Genomic DNA, 21,900 nt, shown 5'->3' with positions numbered 1-21,900 from the left:
ACAAATCCTAGAGGTTAACTACCAAAGAAGTCTACCAAATTGAGAAAAACGGTTTGGACCCATAAAAGTTCAAGTGTGGATCAAACCCGAACAGTTTAACTTCAAAATTTTCGCCAAATCTTACTGTGCATTGTTGTTCTATTGGATTTTTTTTATCAGAATAAAGTATGAAACAACTAATTTCAACAAAAAAGTTCCATTACTTTTTTAAATTTTATTTACTTATTCTTTTCGAGTATACCCAGCATTATCTTCATAGCAAAGGAGAAAGCTGTTGTTCGAATCCGTAGTTTTTGTAGAACTTCTAGTTTAAGTTCCCATAGCGTAATTTTTTCTTAATTTGCATAATAGGGGTCTTTTTTTAAAAAAAACATTTCTTCACATTTGAAGTTAAATCTGCCTTCAAATTTGATATTTGGGCCTCTTCACCTTAAAAAACATTGTTATGAATCTGAATAGCTAAACAAATATTAATATTGCATGATCTTTTTAAAAAGCAAACAAAGAAAATGTGCAAAAATTTTTATTAAAAAGTTCCTAAAAAAGTATTTAAAAGTAAAAATACCACGTAGCAGTCCAGTATTAGCCGTCGAATCAAATCAATTTGCCGCTAATTCTCTCCAAATCCATTGATTCAAACAAGCTTTTATGACGCTGGTTGGCATGGTAGGAACGCCAACGGCACATAATATTGTTCGGAAGTTAAAGATGTGAAATCAAAGTTTCAATTAGTAAAAAAGTTAACAATGTATATTGCATTAAACTTGATATACCATTATTTAATCCGAATCTACCAGGAAACTGTTCCACAGAACCCACTCTGATCTGAATTTTGAGTTTCAAATATGGGAATAGATGGACGGGAACTCTTGTTCATTATCCAAGTAGGTGTTACTTGTAAGCATCAACTAACCTTCCCGAGAGAAATTTGCATAGGTTTGGCTATATATATTATTTGGTTATAAGTTTTAATCAATATTTTAAACTAATAACAAAGTCGCGATTCTCTATTATGTTTGGATCTCAAATTCAAGGGGATAATAAGATCAGTGAGCGTCTCAGATCTGTATATCCAAGATCCAGCCCCTTAGTTTGGACCTTAATTAAATCCATCGCTTTTGCATGGTAGCGTGGATCTGAGAGTCGTTGTGTTAAAATCTTGCTTTGAAGGAAAGATCTCGCGTTTGTTTCGGAAAATAAAATAAGAGAGCGACGGATTTGACACGTGGAAGGAGGGTGAGCTGCCCACATCCAGATGACTCAGGCACTTGAGTCAGATACGCGACACGTGGGGATGAGTCTACCTCAGCAGGAGCGTCGGTGGCAACGGAGGTCCCCACCTCCTTCGCCAAAGGGAGATAGTAATACAGAGGATGTTTACGAACGCGGAGAGGAAACAGCCGATCGAAGCAGCAGAATCACTGCAATGGCGGACATAATCATCAATGGAGGTGAAGCCCAGGAGAAGAAGAGCTCTGCGGAGAGCTACGAGCTCCTCTTCTACTTAGGGGAACGCCCCGCTCGCTCTCCTCTCACCTCGGCCGAGGCGTTCCTCAAGGCAGCCATCTCCTTCAAGGGGCAGGTACCCAAAGGAAGAGCCACTCGTCTTCTTCTTTCTCTGCTTTCCTTCTTTCTTTTGCTTCATTTTTGAACAAACGTCTTTTCTCTCTCTGTGTCTCGCTCTGCGCGCGGTAGGTTGTGAAGGCCACATGGATTGAGCGTGGAGGTCGGACCATCGATCCCACCATCTACACGGGTCTGCTGGGCACGGCCTTCACTTGTCTCAGGACGTACGAGTCCACTGGGAACGAAACCGACTTGCTTCTCTGCTCTGAGATTGTGGATTCTTGTGCAGTTGTTGCTGAGAGTTGGAACAGGTGGGCATGTGTGTGTGTATGATAGGTCTGTATGGTTATGTTTCCGGGAGGTAATTTGTCTGGATAAACTGGGATATTGGCAAAAGAAGATGGCTGATGGTTGCACTTTTTGAGTGAAACATCAGCTTCTGGTTTACGATGGCGCTGCACCAGTGAAACGAAGCCGGAAATTCCCGTGTGTCTGAATTTTCCGTTGACTGGGACCCTGCCAAAATGCAGAATCGTGGAATAAATCTCTTTTTGTTCTTCACTGGAGAACCTTGAAGATCTGGAATTGTTTCGGCTTTTTCGTGTCCTTTGGAAAGCTAAACATCTGGATTCAGAGTTTGTCCGATTTAATTTATCGTTACATGGCCGATGATTCGCTCATGATGAACAGCACCAAGTTATATTGTCGTATTAAATCTTGTGGGCCTCTGATGATCTTTGTACCGACAAAAATCAGAGTAGGATACTCTCTAGTTTTTACAGAGGGGGAAAAGGTGTCTAGAGGAAGAAGGTTAAAAATCGAGGTAGTAACTTTTTTCTGTTTTCTTTGGGGTGCAGGCACGTTACGTTTCTGTGTGGGAGAGGAGGGGTGTATGCCCTTGGAGCGGTGGCTGCCAAGTACAGGGACGACCATGAAAGACTTGAGCTGTTCTTGAATCTCTTCTATGAGGTATGTTGGGGACAAAAGTAAATATAAAATAGATATATGGTAACAACTCTTACGATCTATGCATTTTGTCTCTTTGGAGAGGATTCACAGCCTAAGTTGCAAATATTCTTATTAGAAGTTAAGGAGATTATATATATATATATTACGGGTCAATGTCTATTCTAGGATAACGACACCTGCTTGTGGGTGGACCGCATCTTTTTTGGTGCCATTAACAAGCTTCCACGGAGATATTAGGTGCTAGACGGATTTCTCCGGAAGTCTCCTTCAGCTAATGAATGTGACAGACATGAGAAAAATATGACACTCAAGAGGCTTTTCTTTAGGAAAAAATTTGAATGAAAAAAAAAATTGGGATTTCCAATCTATGATTTTAAAACCCAATGTTTGCTAAAACCGTACACGTGTGGCAGATCCAGATTCTAAATCCAGGACCGTCAAACATAGCCTAATGTGAGCCTAATGAGAGAACTGGCTGTGCTTCTGTGACATCTATGGTTGCCAAAGTGTAGAACTCTACGGTGGAGCCCCTTGATTTCTAGGGATCTTCTCTTTGGTGAGTGGGAATCTTCCGCTTGGTGTTTACTCCTACCATCGAAAAACTAAATGAGACTTGAGCTCATAAACTTGTGTCTCCTACACATCTCTACAGTTTCATCTATCAAAAACCAAAATTGTCAAGAAAATGGACTATCTTGTTCTTATCATCACAAGTGAGGAAGCTAGATTGCCAAGATTGTATGGCTTTAGATATATATCTTCAATTTTGTGCAGAAAGTTTGAGGACTTTTTCATGTTTGATTTTTTCTCGACTTCGCTTGGAATATGGAATTCATGTTGCTTTCCTCGCCATTGCTGAGCAGGTAGCCCAGGAAAAGGCACTTCCAGTCGGGCCTGAGGAAGGAGGGTTCGGCATGGCGTATGAATTAATGTATGGCCGTGTAGGGTTCCTCTGGGCAGCTCTCTTCATAAACAAGCACATTGGTGAAGGAACCGTAGACATGAGTATCTTGATGCCAATCGTCGACGCAGTGCTGGCCGGCGGCCGGGTTGGGGCTTCTCATTCTGGGTGGCCATTGATGTACCAATTTCATGGCACGCGGTACTGGGGCGCCGCCCATGGGCTTGCGGGGATCATGCAAGTGCTGCTCCATTTTCCTCTTCCACATCGCGAGGATGTCGATGATGTGAAGGGTACACTCAGATACATGATTGGCCATCGGTTCTTCCACAGTGGGAATTATCCTTCCAGTGAGGGGAACGGGAGGGACAAGCTGGTGCAGTGGTCTCATGGTGCTGGAGGCATGGCCATCACCCTCTGCAAAGCCTCTCAGGTTTTTTTTTTTTTTTCCTCTTCTCTTGGATTAGTTCTTCATAGTTGAGCGGTAGATTTCTCATTGAAAGAACAAACTGGCGGGGTTGAGTTGCAACTGTTAGTCTGTATCTCGTCCTTTTCATTTTTGTTTTTGTGGTGAGCTAGATGGTCTTTATTTGTGAACAAGGTTGTGGGCAATTCCATTTGGGCAGTGGAAATCATGGACGCTAGTAGCATTGTGCTCACATTCCCTACTGTAAGATGTCTGATCAAACTGTAATAGCTGGTGATCTACACAGATGATTTGACAAGGAAATTAGTGCTTGAATCCTTAAAAAGGCTAATTATGTATCCAGGATTCCATGTCTGAAGATCAAAGATTCAGAAGATGCCGGTGTCTTGGATTCAAGAATTGGTATCTCTTCCTACCAAACCTGCTCTTAGACCACATCTAATTTTATAGGAAATCATTGTCCTGGGCTAGCCGTTTATACAGGGTTTTATATTTCAGGTCAAAGATGATTGACATCGGAAAAATTTTCATTTGAATAAACATGATTCAAATGTTTTATGCCTACCAAAATCATCTCTGTGGATCATCTACATGGCCAAGACTAGATGGGGCTTTCACCTTGTTGGTGGGGAAGTGCGTTTTGCTCCAATGAGATCTGCTCACAATGACCAGGGGCTAAGCCTTAGCTGAATGTGACTAATCCAGTAACATAATTTTTCAAGTTCTGGTTTCTGGGTATATCAGAAGCTGATCAAATTGTCTACTGCTGCAGTGCATGCACTTCACTTTGTTTTCATCTGTTAGTTTGGCACTATGTGTTCCAAAAGCAACTTTGGCTAGGATCTAGTATTTTTCCGATGTTCTGAAGCTGTGGAGTAGGCTCTGCTTGTACCTTCATGGCTAATGTTTAGGGCTTCTGTTGTCTTCTTGCGACATCATCCAGGTTTTTCCAGAAGACATGGAATTCCGCACTGCCGCCATTGATGCTGGAGAAGTGGTAAGGAAGAGGGGGCTGTCAAAGAAGGTGGGACTTTACGATGGGCTTGCCGGGAATGCCTATGCCTTCCTCTCTCTGTATAGGCTCACAGGTGAAAGGATCTATGCAGACAGGGCGAAAGGGTTTGCCAGCATTCTGTATCAGAATGTTCATAAGCTGGCTTTGGCTTCGCCGGCTTCCTTCCACCCGTATTCTCTCTTTCAAGGGTTGGCAGGTGCTGCATGCCTGATGTTTGATCTGGCGAATCCGCAGAGTGCAAGGTTTCCTGGATACGAACTCTAGTTACGGTAGCAGCGCTTCTCAACAACGCGTATGATCATATGTTGGAGATTAGACTGGTATTAATATCGTCTGTGACGGAGTTGCAGGAGATGTAGGCAGCTCTCCTGATGATTGGGGATGAATTCTGTCTGATCTTCTCTGTGGTGCAATGAAACGAAGAACTACTGCGCCATCGCTGCATTTTGCTCGATTTGATGCGGCGGATTGGGGGGAATTTTATAGAAATTGCACGGGGGTTGTCCTGTAGTTCTTTTTTCCTTTGGAAAAAGAGAAGCCAAAATATTTTTCAGAAGGCTAATGGCACCGTTTGTAAGAACATACTTTGTGGGTATCGGAACTTCATGATTTCTTTTTCTTTCTTATATTTTGTCTTGCTGAGGTTTGTTTCTTTTATTTTATCTTTGGAAATCAAGGGTTTACAATTAAATTTAGCAAAAGGCATCTAACATTCCATTAAGTTGTCCTAAATATTGTGCGAGAAAGGGGAACGCCTTTTCTTCTTTTTGCAAGAAAGGAGCAGGCCCCCATTCTTCTCTCTTTCTTTTTCTACCAGAAAAGGGCACCTTCATGAAAAAGTGAACAAGATCAGATTGAGGAGTGCATTCTGAAAATCTGTGAGCTAATGTACCCTTCTTCTTTTTCTTCTTTCTCTTGCTCTCGGCGTCTCCCTCTAGCGAATTGTACTGATTAAATTTTTAATGGAAGACAAATACAGAGGAGAGGGGCAAAGGCAATGGGGGAATACAAATTAATGAGCAAAATTGCTAACACAAGAAATCGAAAAGAACAGAAAAAGTAAAACAATAACAAACAGATCAAACTCCTGTAGGCTTTTATCCGATTTGTTCTTGAATTTTTTCAAGACGCAAATGCGCAGGGTGGAAAGGCTTCCCTGACCTTTTCTTTTTTCCCTTCCTTCCTCTTGCACCGACCCTTTCTTTCTGATTTTTTGTCGCCAACTAGAGGATTGGTTCTTTGCTGCTCCTCCTAAGATGAAAAAAAAAGAAGACAGAAGAAGAAAGATCGGAGATGGGATAGTCAAGTTCAAAAGATCGACTTTGCTTCTCCGGCCTCATGATCGTCCTGCTCTTCTCATCCCTCTGCTCCCCCAATCTTGGTTCGATTGGAGATGGGACTCTCAAGTTCAGAAGATCGACTTTGGCTCTCCGGCCTCACGATCGTTATGCTCCTCTTTTCCCTCATGACCAACATCTTGTTGTTTCTTCAATAATTTCTAATCTCTAGTGAGTTGTTTCTTCAATAAATTTTGATTTCTAGTGAACCTCTTAGTAACATTCGTTTGAATTGATCTTGTAGGATTCCCAATAAATTCTTGGGTTTTTTCGGAAACAGATGATTATTCATCTGCTTTTCACATTCCTTAAATAGCCAATACATTGAAGAATATCAAGAAGGTTATTTCGACCAAAGCATCCCTGCCATCTTCGAGCCCGTCTTCCTCGTCATCAGGGCCCAGAAGAAGCTCGCCCAGATGGAGAAGGAGCTCATCAGGTACGCATCCCTCGACTCCTTGGTTCCAAACATCGCCGGCCCGCTCAATCCCTTTCTCCAGCCACAGACCCTTACAACCAGTGGACCAAGCCGGACCCATAGCCTTCACCTTCTTAACCCACTTCCACCCCAAAGCCACGACGCGGAACCGCCTATTATGGTGGCGTTCGAGAGAGACATTTCCACCGCTAAAATGGAAGCGTATAACTAAGATACAGAAGCAAAGAAAGAGCACACATAGAAAAAGAGAACGAGAGTGTATTGTCCTCAAACTCCACAGTCGAAAAGCACACACATTCAAAAGAAGAAGAAGAGAGACAGCTTTACAAAGCACATATTCACAAATTACAGCACATGATGTAACACACACAATAATAGAAAGAAAGCTCTCAAAACACACATTACAAACTGATGGCGGCACACGGAACAAATATAATAACAACCAAGCAAGGGAACTTCTGCGACATGTCGAGGGAAAACAAAAGTTCATTAATATCCACGGGGCCTGGGACGTTGGTGGACTACTACTTGCTGGAGCAGCAGGAGCTCATGCTCTTCCACAGTGAGACCAGCATGAAGCAGAAGGCTGAGGTCAGAAACACGCCGGAGGTCGACGTTAAAGTGTGCGCGGCGAAGGCGGAAAGTGGTGACCGAGGAAGAAAAGGACCACCCAACAGTAAAAGCCGAGGCCGGCCACCACCATCAAAATGCCAAAGTGAGGCAGCTGTTCAAGGAAGAAGTCTCCGATCTTCGTCTCCACGTCGGGGTAGCATAACGCAGAGAAGGAGGCACATGGTTGCAGAGGCAACAACCATCAGCTTACTAGATACTTGAGAAGCCATAGCCTGGCGTTGGTTATAGGGTTATAAATGCGAGGGGTGGAAGCTTGCATTCATCTTGGAGGTATGCTTCCCAACAATCTCCCAACTTTCCAAGATGAATGTTTGAACTACTCTGGTTCGATTCGATGGTTGGGCGATTATTGAAATAAATATTATCGTTTAAACAAACAGAGGTTCTCTGTCTGGCTTTGATGAGAAAGGGCAGATCCCACGATTCATGCCATATACACATGTTCTAAAGAAAGATTTAACACAACTACATGAATCAAACTAGTAAGGGGAGAGAGTTTTGGAGAATGCCATAAGAAACACTGGTTCAGGCCAACCGTCCAGTTTAAAATGACACAAAACACTTTCCAAAGTAGACGGCCTTTTTTTTGCCGTTTTGGTATAGCAGAGACTAGAGAGCGAAAGCGAGACTTCTATAAATTATATCTGAAGCCATAATTGAAAGATAAGCTCTTAAAAGGAAATTAATATCCTCATATTAATCATCAGTGACACCATAAACACATGTCTAGCGGCACTCATCTTTTAAGTACACGCTCTTTGAGAACCAGATATCGATCAATAAAGAAACAAACGTTCGGCTCCTATGTTTTCAAGCATAATATTTGTGACAGATTGTTAAGTTGCTTCGGTTTAACCTCATTAATTGTATCATCGCCCCGAGTGCAAAGATTGATTAATTAATTTAAAGTCATTCAAAATGTTTTCTGGTGTCTAGAGACTATACAGTTCTTTGTTTTGTTATGTGCTTCTTTTGCTTATGTTGAATCTTTTATCGAAATCAGCCCGTGACACAAAAGACATTTGTTAAGAAGAACATTATGTTTTCGATGCTTCGTCATTCGTTCTTATTTTAGAAAATTATAGATGTTTTTACTAGATTCAGCGATTGAACATTTAACACAATCATATCATGCTTGGTAAACTAAATATGATGTTTTTGAAATACGTTTCCAATGATACAAGGTTCCTCTTTTGTTTCACCTTGCTAATGTAAAGTAAGGACATTAATTGAGACCTATGCCTTTTTTTTTTTTTTTCTTAACTTGAGTGCCGTTGTGTTGTTCATTGTTGTGAATCTACGGTCAATGTTAATAAAAATAATGTTGAACCTTTTAAATAATTGTTTAGGGTTTATATGGCTCTGTAATACTGTGTGTATTTTATTCTTTTGGGTATGCCGCCGGATTCGATAATGATATCATTGATATGAGATTATAGGTGCGTGTTGCCTGATTACCTTGCTTTTTTTTGAGATGCTTTGGCATTTTTAATGCAAAGGTAGGTTTTGTTTTATTTTAAATGCTTTTAAATTTATTATATTAGTTTGAAAAAAATCAATGCTGTTGTGTGTTTACTGGTTAAAATTTCAAAATTTTGGCCGTTAAAAAAATTAAGTCACTAAAGCTATCATAAACGATCGCTGGCTGCACCATAAATTCTGGCTAATATTATTTTAGTAACAAATTCTGGCTCATATTATCTTAGTAACTTTTATTTAGTGACAAATTTTTAAATTTTAACTATCCGACAACACTCGACATATGACACTAATTTAGTAACTTCTCCTTAATAATAATTTTTTTTTTAAAATTTTAAGTGTTCAACAACATTCAGCATCACACACTAATTTAGTAACTTTTCTTTAATGATAAATTTTTAAATTTTAACTATCTTTGACAATATTTGACATACGACACTAGTTTAATAATATTTTTTTTAATGATAAATTTTTAATTTTTAATAATCCAACAACAAAACATTGTTTTGAAGAGCTCAGCGCTCCAGTCCAGCACCCTTTGATAGTCTCATTCTCTATGCTACTTTCACTTCAATTTCATGAGCAAGCCACAAACCGATCCATTTATAGCACAAACATAACAGTCTGAGAGAAGAATCCATGCTTCGTTTCAAAATCCAAAAAAATTTATTGAAGACGGTAGAGTTTTTATATGATGAAGATTTTTTCAAATCTTGAATACCTGGAATGGGAAAATTTATTTTTGGGAAGATCTTTGAGTTCTTTTATGTCATGAAGATTTTGAAATCTTTGCTTGTGATTTCAACGGCTGTAAATCTTGACCGGATGTTGGAAAACACGACACTTCTACAGCAGTTTTGCAAAATCCAATAGATCGGGGAGTGGACGTGCCTTAGGTAAAGGTTCTGCGGTGAAGCACAAACAAAGAATTGGCAGGGTTGTGTCTGTAATTTGACTAAATTTAAAGCTTTTTCTTCCCAAAGAAAGTGCGGGGACGAGGAAAAGGAACTCACAAAGGACGGGATAAAAGAGGGTCTTCCTGGCTGTTTCCCTTTTCTTCGCCTGCTTTCCCCTCTTCCGAGTCCCTCTGTAGCAGAGAAAGCGGGAGAGAGAGGGAAGAGAAGAGATGGCGTCCTCTGGGCCTCGCGAGGAGTACGTCTACATGGCGAAGCTTGCAGAGCAGGCGGAGCGCTACGAGGAGATGGTGGAGTTCATGGAGAAGGTGACGGCGAGCGTGGAGGGGGAGGAGCTCACTGTGGAGGAGCGTAACCTCCTCTCCGTCGCCTACAAGAATGTCATCGGGGCGCGAAGGGCCTCGTGGCGCATCATCTCCTCCATCGAGCAGAAGGAGGAGAGCCGCGGCAACGAGGACCACGTCACGGCCATCCGCGGTTACCGCGCCAAGATCGAGTCGGAGCTCTCCTCCATCTGTGATGGAATCCTCCGCCTCCTCGACACCCGCCTCGTTCCCACCGCCGCCTCCGCTGACTCCAAGGTCTTCTACCTCAAGATGAAGGGCGACTACCACCGGTACCTTGCCGAGTTCAAGACCGGCGCCGAGCGCAAGGAGGCCGCTGAGAACACCCTCAACGCTTACAAAACTGCCCAGGTTTCTCTCTCTCTCTCTCTCTCTCCTTCCTCTCGCTATTCTGGGTCCATGATCGCCTGATTTGGGGATTTTTTCTTCATTTTTCTCGTCGGTTGCAGGAGATCGCGAACGCGGATCTGGCTCCAACGCATCCGATCCGCCTCGGCCTCGCCCTCAACTTTTCCGTCTTCTACTACGAGATCCTGAACTCACCGGACCGGGCTTGCACCTTGGCGAAACAGGTGAGCTGTTGCTCGGATCTGGCGGACTTCCGATGGATTCGCGACAGAGAAACCTAATGTCTCCCTTTTCCCTTCCTTTCTGCTTTCTTCGCTTGCCATTTCGTTTTTTCATTTTTAGCGCGTTTGTTTCTTTTGCATGTTTGCGGATCTCAGGCATTCGATGAGGCGATCGCGGAGTTGGATACTTTGGGCGAAGAATCCTACAAGGACAGCACCCTCATTATGCAGCTCCTCCGGGATAACCTCACCCTCTGGACGTCCGATATGCAGGCAAGTCTCTTCATTTCCTCTTCCTTCTTATTTTTCACCATTTTATGGACTATCCAGATGCTTTTGGATCATTTTTATCTTAAAAAGATCTCATCTTGAACTCTCATCAGGATGACGGCGTCGACGAGATCAAGGAAGCAAGCAAGCGCGATGAAGAATAGTAATCTTCCGAGTTTCTTTGCTTCATTTCCCCCCCCTTTTTTGGGCTTTCCTTCTTTGTCCGTCCCCCGATCGAGGAGGTTGTGACTGTGAGTGCGTCGAGTTTTTTCATTTGTTCCCCCCCTTTTTTTTTCCTCCTAGGGTTTGTTGTTTTCGTCTGATCTGTCTGTGTAGAGATAGTATGAATTTGAGGGTTTCCAGGTGGGAATCTGAAAAAGGACGATGAGGAACAGCGGCCGTGATTTCTGCGAGTGGGACGGCCGAGATCCGATTTCAATGGATGTGATTTCTCTCCTTTCTCCGCCTTTCCTTTTGTTCTCTCTTTGCTAGCACCGTCCATCTCCCTTCGCTTTTTCTTCACTTTTTCCTTTTAATATATAATAATTGTGTGAAATTATGGGTGTCTCTCTCTGGTTCTCCCTCCATGGATGTCGATGGTGTTGATGACGACGGGGCAGCCCCCACGTTTATCCCTGCTGTTGCTTCGTGACTCCTCCATTCTCGTCATTGATCGGCCCTTGGTTGCCCTCCCCACTCAGCCCCTCCGTCGCTGGGCCTGAATCATTTTGACCGGCGTTTTGGCGGACCGCCGCCGCTGCCTGCCGTTCGTGCTGGTCCACGCGCTTGTCTTGGCTGGAACCCAGCGGCCGGTGGGCTTGGCTACCTACCTACCTTGGGCCCTTCCCCACTTATTCAATATAATAATAATACTCTTTAGGACCGACCGAATTGTTTCGTCGTAACGCGTTCTACCTTGGATGTGCCTCCCCAACAGTTCTCGGTCAAAATATGACTTTTTTTGCCCCACTTACAAATTGAAGCAACTCTTGCAATCCTTTGAAGGATATCCTGATTGCGGGTCTGATAAGGCAGCGGATCCATAAGTTTCTGTGGTTTTTTTCCTCGCTTTCTCTGTGGCGTGTGATTGTCGACGATAATGATGTGCTCCGTTTGATGTTGAGGTGTTGTTTTCTGGCGACTTGTGGGTCTGTCTCCGACATTTTCGTGTGTCTTAAGGAAGGTGATTAGGGCTCTGGGAAGTGATGCATAGGGTATGGAACCCTGATCAAATACCCTTAAAAAGGTTGGTTCAGATTCGGACCTGGAAACAAATAAATCAAGGCTTCAATGTTGAGTCTTGTATTTCCTTTTTCTTTTACGGACTACGGCGATGTTAAAGTCGGTGTTTGAAACACTGCGAAGAAAACCTTCAATGAAGTGGCTGAACTGAATCGAAAGAGTTGATGAATCGGATTAAAAAGAAGGGGAAACGGAAAAAAGTGTTTAGGAAGAAAAGATATTCCCCCGGAGCGCGTTGGCAGCAAATGTTAAATCCAACAGCAGTGCCAAGGTTTCGTTGTCTGTGCTTTGAGGTGCAATAGGTAGGCTATCAATCTTGCAAAATTATAAACTTCATCGTGTAGATTCAGATGGACTTGGTCCAGATCGATCCCATTCTGGTCCATTCAACTAAAAATCAGCCAATCCTTGGCCAATTCGTCCCGATTCTTCATGGAACCTCTTTGTACTATGAAGTTGTAAGACTTAAAGAACCCATCTAATACGGCGTCCAGAGTGTTGTAGGAACAAAAGCACAAATAAATTGACGCGGCAACCGACCCCGCTGGGCTTCAACTTTTTCCGTCTCGACAGCAGGCAACTACATCTCCCTTGTTTGCTTTCAATCGCTTAATCCTTATGATTTGGACGTTTTGATGTTGCCTATGAGAAGAAAATTTCATTGTGCTGTGTTTTGGCTTTTATGGAGGGGTTTGGCTCTGTTCCATTAATGTGCCGTGCAGCAACTTCTGCAAGAAACTTTTGTTTGTGAAAGTGACCTGTAAGTTTTAATGTACAAGACGTCAGAAGTTGGATAAGCCAATTCATTTGCTAAATTATGAAAAAGAGAAGCAATTATTTAGTAGCGCAATGTGTGTCAATTTAAGAAACTACTTGCCACTTAGACAATGAAAATGATGCGGGTGAAATGAAAGAAAGGAAACCGTTAACAGAAGATAACCAGAAATCAATATTTAGGACTACACTGCTTAACTTGATCAGTAAAGTCTGGGCTGAACCAAGGGAAAAAAAAAAAAAAAACTCTTATTACAGTTCATCTCTTCTCAACTATGGTGACATAAATACATCAAAATCAAACACACAAGAGGAGCTAGCTCCCTCACAAAAAGCAGCGGTTTTCCCCCACACTCCATTTTGATAGGGAGCTAGCTTCAATTCCTAACACAGCACTTGCATTTTTACAAAAGGAAAACTCTTCCAAGTCTTCGTTTCCATTTTCTCCTCGCCCCGTCACCCCTACCTCACCTCGAAATTGGTCATCAACTTCTGGACCCTGTAAACCACCATTAAAAGTTGAGCCATTGCAAACAAATGGACAAATAAATGACAGAACGAAACAACAGAATGTCAAAATTATTGAAAAGAAACAATATGATATTAGGGGTTGCCTTAACTTTATGTTGAATTTAAGAAAATTGGTTCTAATTTTGTCTGTTCCCAGATTAGTAAAGTTTGATTTCTGATCCAAATTAGGGTGGCTGTCCTGTTAACCTGGAACATCCCACACACACGCATGCACAAACATCTGTTCCCAGATTAGTAAAGTTTGATTTCTGATCCAAATTAGGGTGGCTGTCCTCTTAACCTGGAACATCACACACACGCATGCACAAACATACGTAAATAATGGAGATTGGTAAAGATACTCAGTGAAAATACATGCGTTATGTTGTTAAATCATCTTTACATGCAGGAGGATTGTGTACAACGTGAGGTTGCAGGTTGTGGTTAGAACTAACCTACTCCAGTTTTGTTTATTTAGATGTCTCTTAATCAAAATTTACAAAATAGTAACTGGATTTGTTTACAATAAGACTGGGCACTTGGAACATCGCTACGACCCAGTGATGACTATAATGGTAACTCAGACTAGATTTCAGCTGCAAGTTTATTAACTGCAAAACATAAAGTTGATTCTGGCCTGGCCATCAAAATGCTTAGGCAAAGGAGAAAATGAACAGAGGAGCTTGTATGGACAAATAAAGTAGGGGCTTTCAAACTAATTCCTATTTCCTAACATATGCAGTTGACAACTTCACGCCTGTCTTATGCTGTTTAATATTATCTTGCAGATCCTTTCGGTACTTTTAACCATGGTTAATATAGCTTATCATAATCATGTAAACAGTTATGCCACCCATTCCTTTCTTTCCTCTCGAGGGTGCTTAAAGATATTGTCGGTAGCAACAAGGCAAGGATGAATTTGTCAATTGCCTCTAACAGATGAGTTTGGAAAAAGCCCACGAGGGTACATTTTCCTATTGCAAAGGAGAGATGTTTGAACATTGTTAGCTTTATGATTAGAAAACACATGCATCAACGCATAAAGAACACTACATGCATCAACTAGTCATGCTTCCCATTCATCGTAAGTTCAGACAAAAGTTGCCAAAGCAGAGAATTGAACAGGAAAGAAACAGGGGAATGAAATAGGATAGGGAATCAATTTTGACAAAATATTAAAGGGCATAAAAAAGTTTAAAATTATAAGCACTCTCTTTCTTTAAAAAATTTTAAGTCCTGATTAGGTCGACTCATCCTGGTAAGGCACATTTTAGCACCTTTGACTACCTTACGATTGCCACTTTAGTAATGTTTTAGACTCTCAGATGTCAGCTCGAACTAGCAAGTTGCAATATGAATGTCGTCACATCTTGCCATGGCCCCAGGAAGCAAGACTTCCTAAACATACCTTCATTTTTTGATTTCCTTTGCTGTTATTGAATTCTGGCTCCCATTATCTGTGTCCCAATAAACATTATCACTGACTTGATGCTCCTAATAGAGCTTACAGCAAGTAGCAGGCCCTGTTTTATGATTCTTATGGATATTACTAACGCTTGCATCTTCTTCACATTGCAACTGTGGTTTCACTATCACACTGTCATACAAATTTGCATCAACGGTATTGCTAACCTCACCTTCGTTTTGAGAATAGAAATAGCAGCCAAGTCAACCATGTTATCCTTTTTTCTCTCAACTGCCAGGACTCCTAACAAGCTGACATGTTGAAATGGAGAAAGCATACATCTTCCCTATACTATCATCTGATAGAAATGGAACTTAAGAAGGAACCTTCCTTTACTTCAGCGGCACAAGTCACAACTGGTAGGAATGGCATAAGCCTGTAACTTCTTTCCCTGGCAACTTCCTTTGCTCCTGCTGCATCTATAACCCAGCATTATCTTTGTGATGATTTGGTCCAAGAATATCCCTACTGGTGTATGGAAGTAGATAACATAACAACACCAGTTTTTTTTCTTTTCTAAACCTTATAATTAAGTCCATCTCCTTGCTTGGGCCCTCCTTCCCTATTCATAGTCTCATACAAACTTACCTTGTTTTCAACAGCATACCACGAGGCCCATTGGATCCATGCTGAACCTTTGTGTAGATTGGGTTCCATGTTGGCCAATCTTTCTTTCTTGCTCTGTCTCATTTTTGTCAACTGTGATGTGATTCATTATTACAAAAATGAAATAGGCTACCTAATGGGTTAAGCCTTTGTTCTATGGCTCATGCATTTAGTTACCGACAAACTCTTCATGTGTCATAGGCATTAGAATTGGTTAGTGTCTTCAACGAAATGTCATAGACATTAGAGTTAATAGAGAACAATGAAATGGATGACCAATATAACATTCTTTAAGTGGCATAATTTCATCTAAGAGTTGGTCTTGGCACTACGTCTCGTTCAGGCAGCATCAGAAATGATACTGCCCTGATTGTAGCTATACTTCCCTTTCAAAATTGCTGTGGCTTTTATGTGTGACGCTCAAGGAATTGATAGTTGCATCGATTTTGTGCATTAGCGCCTACCAATTTTTGAAGGTAGCAAAATTCACGGTTCTTTCACTTTGCTGCACTTTTCTATTTATACTCTAAGTAGCAGATATTTCTGTAAACATGATGATCAAGTAGACAAACAATTTCTCTCTGATCACCCCAATCTCTATTACATTCAATTCAACTGTAGGTCTTTTGAAATAAGCTTAGGGTTCGATTGACCTTTAAGAAAAACTATTGTGAATTTTCAATAACTTTGGGGAAAACATATTTTAACATCAAAAGTTGCCATAACCACAATTTAGATTTCAGCAACTGTATTTGTATATATCGGTAGCAATAATGTAGTGATACTGAACCATGACACAGGATGGAGATATGCATCTGCTTGGATGGATTTTTTTCACCAAATGGTAGGCCTCATGATCTACATGTATTTAGAATGATTTATTACTATACTGTCCAGTTTAGGCATCCCTAAAACATCATCAAATCAAACCTAAAAAGAGTAGAAGATCAACAGCTTTAATTCATAAAATATGGAAGTATATAAAGATGGTGCAGATAATCATGCTGCACCTAATGCATGAGGCCACGTAGGACCTGAACCAAAGTTGTTATCTCGTTTGGAGGTTGTTTGCATATAAATCAACAAATAATTAAATATCTAATATGGCAACTGAACATTTAAAGGTATGTGCACTATATGCAATTTGCTTAAAAGCTCTCAAAAGTCAAAACTAATCTTATCCTACAGGCTACAGGTGCTTCAACAAGATGTTTTCCTGAAGTACAACTAAGAGGCCTTGAGTTGTGAATCTTTGGTGATTTCATGACACTTCATAATTAGCACCACCATTATATAGCAAAAAACCTTTCTTCTAAAAGCGGATCAAGTGATGGATAGTAATCAATGTACCTGATGTCCCAACAGGAACAAAGTAAAATGATGAAAAATATACATAAGCTTGAAGAGCAATGAAATTTATGGACCTGGCCTCGTCTAACCAAACAACAGCTGGGTAGCCCAAAAGAACATAGATAAGTCAGACCTTGCCTAAGACCGATAATGAATATGCTGACCTGGACTCTAACAAGGTATCAGAGTGGGTATTATTAAACCTAATAAACAAACCATTTAAATCACACGTCTACATCTTTCTTTCCATATGATTAGTTGGCCTGCACCAGATAAGGCATGCACATGTGCCAATTCTAAGTAAGTTTACACACATTAGTGTATTTATGACCATCAGAGTATTTAATTGCAAGTTCAACATGAGTGGTTAATTTGTACCCCAAGCTTGTGCATGGGCACCAGTGTACAACTTTGGTAAATGTAATTGTGCCAATCTGCTTGACATGACTTATTTGCCAGAAAGTAACATCTGATTATGCTTTCACCAAAGTGTCATTATTTTTTTGGGCCTTGAAATCTTGGACATTCATCAATTCTCGTTCTTGAAGTTCTAAAAAACCTCACTTATCATAACTGGATGCTATAATACCTGATTCCTACACAATCAAACAGGTATATAAGACTTGTGTAATTACATTATGTGTGTTATATTAGAGAAACAATACCAAAAAATTGACTGAAAGTCTCATTGGTCTGTTGGGCTGGAAGGATGGTTGTTCACATTTTTTTATTCCACATGGTGGGTTACTATTCCTTATTTCTTTCAACGGGTTCAACAGCCAAATCAGGAACCAATTCTTTTAGCAAATTAATCATGTCAAACACTTTGACATAGGCAAGTAGTTTAGTTGACACAAAATATGCCAGGATTTGTACTTTGATACCTGCGTTCCTTCATTAGCATCAACTCGACGATTGACACCTAAAACGTCATCTAAAAAAGTCAAGCTATTAATTTACACTTTAGAATTTTTTGAAGGCATTTGACTTTTCTGTTTCCTTCTTTAAGGAAAAAAAAAAAGAACTTACTTTATTCCCAAAGGACACCGCTTATTTACCAAAAGCCAATGCAAACTACTTTGCTCTAGATGATTGCATACTTCACTGGAACTGATCTCTATAATTCTGAAAGTAAATAACAGATGCCGGTGCTTAAAAATTTGCATATGCCTTTGTAAAATATGATGACTTACAAGACAAGAAATTCAGAATTTTCTTCCTCTCTTGGAAAAGCTGCAGGCAGTCGAACCAATATCAGATCATCGCAAGAAGTGCAACCTAGAAATAAAAAAATTTCACCTCCTTAAACTTGAAGGTATTAGGCTAGCATCTAACCAGGTGAACAAACCTCAGTGTTGGCATTCAAATTGCAGTTTGATCTTAAGGATACATAAGCACATGAGTTATACTTAAGTCCAACGGAGAACCGCACTAACTCCCTTGGTCAACGAGAGTTTAACAGAGATAGAATAGTGAATGGAACATGGCAATGGGAATTTATGAAGCAAGCTAGTTGTGTGACTGTGTCATTGATAATTTGGAGCCAAAGAAAGCTAAAGAAAGTTACAAAAGTTGAACACTAAAAAAATACAAAAATTCACAGAAAAACAAAGATCAGCTATCAAGAAATACGAACTCGTCATGCCCTCAGGCGGTGAAATTTCGAAGTAAATAAGTTAACAATAACAGTACTGTACATTACTCTCAAGCAAAAAACAGAAAAGGAAAGGGGAAACATAATTAACACCGAAAAGGCTCATGATGCAAAAATATACGAACTCACCAGCGACAGGAGACCTTCATCCTTTCGTGGTGGTAACCGGCAGCCGCAGGAACCCCGGCGACGAGGGAAGCAGAATTCGATTCCACGGCGAAGAGGGCGAAAATGGGAATCCTGAATCCGCCGCACCCGTGTTCGGCTTCGGCGAAGTGTTCGTCAAAGGCGGAGGTGGTGACCGCAACTGCATGGAGCAGGTGGGTGACAGAACAGCGAACTGCGACGGAGAGAGTGGCAGGGGAAGAAGACCATTCAGGTTGGAGCTGAGTGGGCTCAGCGACACGGAGCCCTCCGCGGGAGGGTTTGGTAAGGCAGGGAGAGGGTCAGCGGAAAAGGCTTGCGGGTTCGATGGGATGGGCGGCGGGGTTCTCGTGATGGGTGCCAGGGGAGGCGGTTTCATTCTCTGGAGGCGGGAGTTGGGCGGTTTCGGAGGGCGGATCGGAGGGTCGGGGAGCCACTCAGAGGAAGGCGAGCCGGTGAGCCTCTGCACCACCAGCCGGAAATCGTTCTTGTTGACGGTATAGACCGGAGGACGATGGTGGTTGTGGTCATGGGGCGGCGAAGATGAGGGCGAAGTTGTAGCCGACGACGACGCCGATGGCAGCGGCGGAGGCGCCATTGCTGTTTTACCAATCTTATGAGAGATTTTGCTCACTCCAATGTGATACTGGTAAGGTTGAAGCTGATTCAGAGCTCTCGCCGATGGCGGATACGAAGAGGCGTCGTCCATAGTGGCCGCACTCCCGCGCTTTCCGGCGAGAGTTCTCCTCCGGTGGTCAAACGCCGAGAAAGAGGCGGAGAGACAGTGGGGAATGGCTTCAGATGAGCCCTCATGTCGTTTTTAGTGAGTTCGAAGTGCACCCACAATTACGGAAAAGGGCTTCATTTTCAAAGAAAAAGTCGAAAACGGCGCGATATTTTCAACGACAGTGCGTCATGGCCGTTAGGGTATTTTCGGTAAAGAGAGCTCGTCTGTCGTTTACTTGAAAATAAAGGAGGGGGGCACGTAGAAAGATGGGCACCGGTCAAAGTGGGTCCGGGTCTGAGTTTACAAGACGGGTCCACATCAGGAATATGCTCGTGCGCGGGTCGATACTGTTCCAGGGTTGAATTTTTTTGTAGTTCGGTTACAAGGATAAAAGAACAAGCTTGACCCGAACCCGGATCTGATCTCCACTGGGAAGGGAAGATAGTGGTGGTCCAATCGGATCTAAATCCTCGTTCGTCCCATTCCCAAGAGGTTGTGACACAAATGGATCGGATCAGAGGTGGACCCAGGCTTTGGATTCGGCTGTCAAGGAGTATTGGGGACGTGTCGACAGGGCACATGTCCAGCGTACTTGACGCTAGACCCCTTGCCCTCCAGCTATCACCGCAAATCACTGCACGCCACGTGCCTACTTCCGTTTGTGCGACTAAAACAATGAAACCCAAAAGTAAGGGAAGGATGTCGAGCTTGAGCTCGGCCTCGATATCCATGATCTCTAACTCGTGTCTTTTCATCTGTGCTTAAAATTTTCATGTTTTTACTTAAGTCATTCTAAGTTTTTGAAATTGTCAAAATATAAGCATTAGTGTTAAACGAGCTTAATCGAATTTCTTGTTTACAAACTCGAGTTTAGCTTGAACTTGATTCGTTTAACCTACAAGCCGAGATCGAGTAGAGCTTAACCGAGCGAGTTCTAATCGAGCTCAAGTTGAGTTGACTTGTTTGAACATTGAAGGCATCATCACCATGCAAGAAAACTAGTGAGTTTGTTTGCCTTGAAGTGTGTTGGTGCATTGGCTTGGCCTAGTGATAAGTAGGCAGTCCGTCGTTAGTTCGAGTGAAACGAGTGTCACACTGTCTCTACTGCGTGCTTCAAAATACTGCAAGTTGATGTGCAACACAGTTTTAAGTCTAGGGGGAAAAAAAGAAATGAGATTAATTTAGTTGTCGCTTGGGTGGTGGGATTTCTTCAGCTCACCAAAAAACACAACTTCTTTGTCACCAAACCTGATAGATCCGTTTGTTCGCAAGTCCTTCTAAACAATCTGAACTTAATCAAGCTTGGTACGTCTGTGATATGAGCATAAGCAACAATTGGACTTGCCAACAGCCGATGATCAATTAGTTCCATGGTTTTAGTCGATCGAATGCGCATCTCCATTGCCAAGATGAACAAACATGTCATGGAACGTCATAGATTCGACCACATCGACCATTTACGGAGGCTTAATGATCTTCTTAGATTCGACCATTTACAGAGACTTAAAAGATCTTCAAAAATATGCGTGGAACGTACATATAGATTCCGCCATGTTCGACCATTTATGGAGGCTTAAAAGTCTTTATGATCATCCACCATCACTTCTTTCCGTTGGAACAATTATGGAGACTTTAAAATCTTCATGATCACACGCTACTTCTTTCCACTTCAGGGCTTCTTTATGTGCCCAGTGAAGAGCACCACATGACTCTTCGTCTTGTGCCTTTACTGCACAATAGACCATTCTGTAATGCTTGCTTTAGATCGCGTCCCGAGCAAATAGTGGAGCAAGAAAGTACCCTTCACAGTGTTTAAATGAGAGACACAATCCAACTCATGTCTCAAACACTCTTTTCACTTACTCAAACATGCCCAAGAAAATGTTTGGTAAGAAGAATGTTGTGTTCTTAAAACACCTGATCGACAAAATCATGTTTTAGCTTCTAACAATATGACGTGATTGTGTTTAGTATTTTGATTGCTAGATCTAGAAACAATATTTGTCATACCAACCTGTTGCCTAAACAAGAATATGATGTTCTTGGAACATGTATTTCAAAATAACAACTGTGTTTTAATAATACGTGTTTCAGGAATACAATGTTCTTTGCATCAGATACCCTCTTAAGGTGATGGTAAACAATTATAATAGTAAAAGAAAAGGCATCAGCGTAGGATGTATCTTAAATATGTTTGCTCCTGAGGCTGTGTTCAGTGTATGCTTGTATAAAACATGATATATTGCATAAATATGATAATCTAAAACATGATTTCGAAATTTTTCATGGCTATAACATCATTGATGTGTATGTAACTTGATCTGTGGTTGTTCTGGTATACATAGACTCGACGATCAAGACAAACATGGACAGGCGCGAGAGTCAATACTAAACGGATGCAAACATCTTTGTCTTCGTGTACAAAGAACGAATGCCTGTGCAGGAGAAATCATTAGAATATGAACAGAATCTAGCAGTGAGGCCTTCATCGTCCCACGGCTTCAGTAAACAACATTTTTCTCCTCCTATTTCGTCATTGACTCGATGATCTTACACGATAACTAG

General features: G+C 41.6%; 3 protein-coding genes across 3 annotated transcripts; 2 read left to right on the top strand and 1 right to left on the bottom strand.

Moving 5' to 3' along the window:
- Positions 1 to 1,385: 1,385 nt before the first annotated feature.
- On the top strand, positions 1,386 to 5,504 carry LOC116263444 (lanC-like protein GCL1). Its single transcript, XM_031643215.1, has 5 exons — positions 1,386 to 1,582; positions 1,696 to 1,877; positions 2,424 to 2,535; positions 3,399 to 3,869; positions 4,807 to 5,504. The coding sequence occupies exons 1-5, from the start codon at positions 1,427 to 1,429 to the stop codon at positions 5,140 to 5,142; spliced, it is 1,257 nt and encodes a 418-aa protein (XP_031499075.1). The 5' UTR covers positions 1,386 to 1,426; the 3' UTR covers positions 5,143 to 5,504.
- A 4,265-nt stretch (positions 5,505 to 9,769) lies between these two features.
- On the top strand, positions 9,770 to 11,419 carry LOC116262159 (14-3-3-like protein). The gene is made up of 4 exons (XM_031641288.2): positions 9,770 to 10,375; positions 10,474 to 10,596; positions 10,750 to 10,866; positions 10,977 to 11,419. Exons 1-4 carry the CDS (start codon positions 9,893 to 9,895, stop codon positions 11,025 to 11,027), a joined length of 774 nt encoding a protein of 257 aa, XP_031497148.1. The 5' UTR covers positions 9,770 to 9,892; the 3' UTR covers positions 11,028 to 11,419.
- Positions 11,420 to 13,041: 1,622 nt separating this feature from the next.
- Positions 13,042 to 19,401, bottom strand: LOC116262160 (VQ motif-containing protein 9-like). Its single transcript, XM_031641290.2, has 2 exons — positions 18,594 to 19,401; positions 13,042 to 13,378 (listed from the first exon to the last, which is right to left on the bottom strand). The coding sequence occupies exon 1, from the start codon at positions 19,315 to 19,317 to the stop codon at positions 18,610 to 18,612; it is 708 nt and encodes a 235-aa protein (XP_031497150.1). The 5' UTR covers positions 19,318 to 19,401; the 3' UTR covers positions 13,042 to 13,378; positions 18,594 to 18,609.
- Between the last annotated feature and the right edge of the window lie 2,499 nt (positions 19,402 to 21,900).

Source organism: Nymphaea colorata, chromosome 10, assembly GCF_008831285.2.
Source record: "Nymphaea colorata isolate Beijing-Zhang1983 chromosome 10, ASM883128v2, whole genome shotgun sequence".
NCBI classification, from domain to species: domain Eukaryota; kingdom Viridiplantae; phylum Streptophyta; class Magnoliopsida; order Nymphaeales; family Nymphaeaceae; genus Nymphaea; species Nymphaea colorata.
The sequence above is the reverse complement of the archived record's forward strand: the minus strand, read 5'-3'. Positions and strand labels throughout refer to the sequence as shown.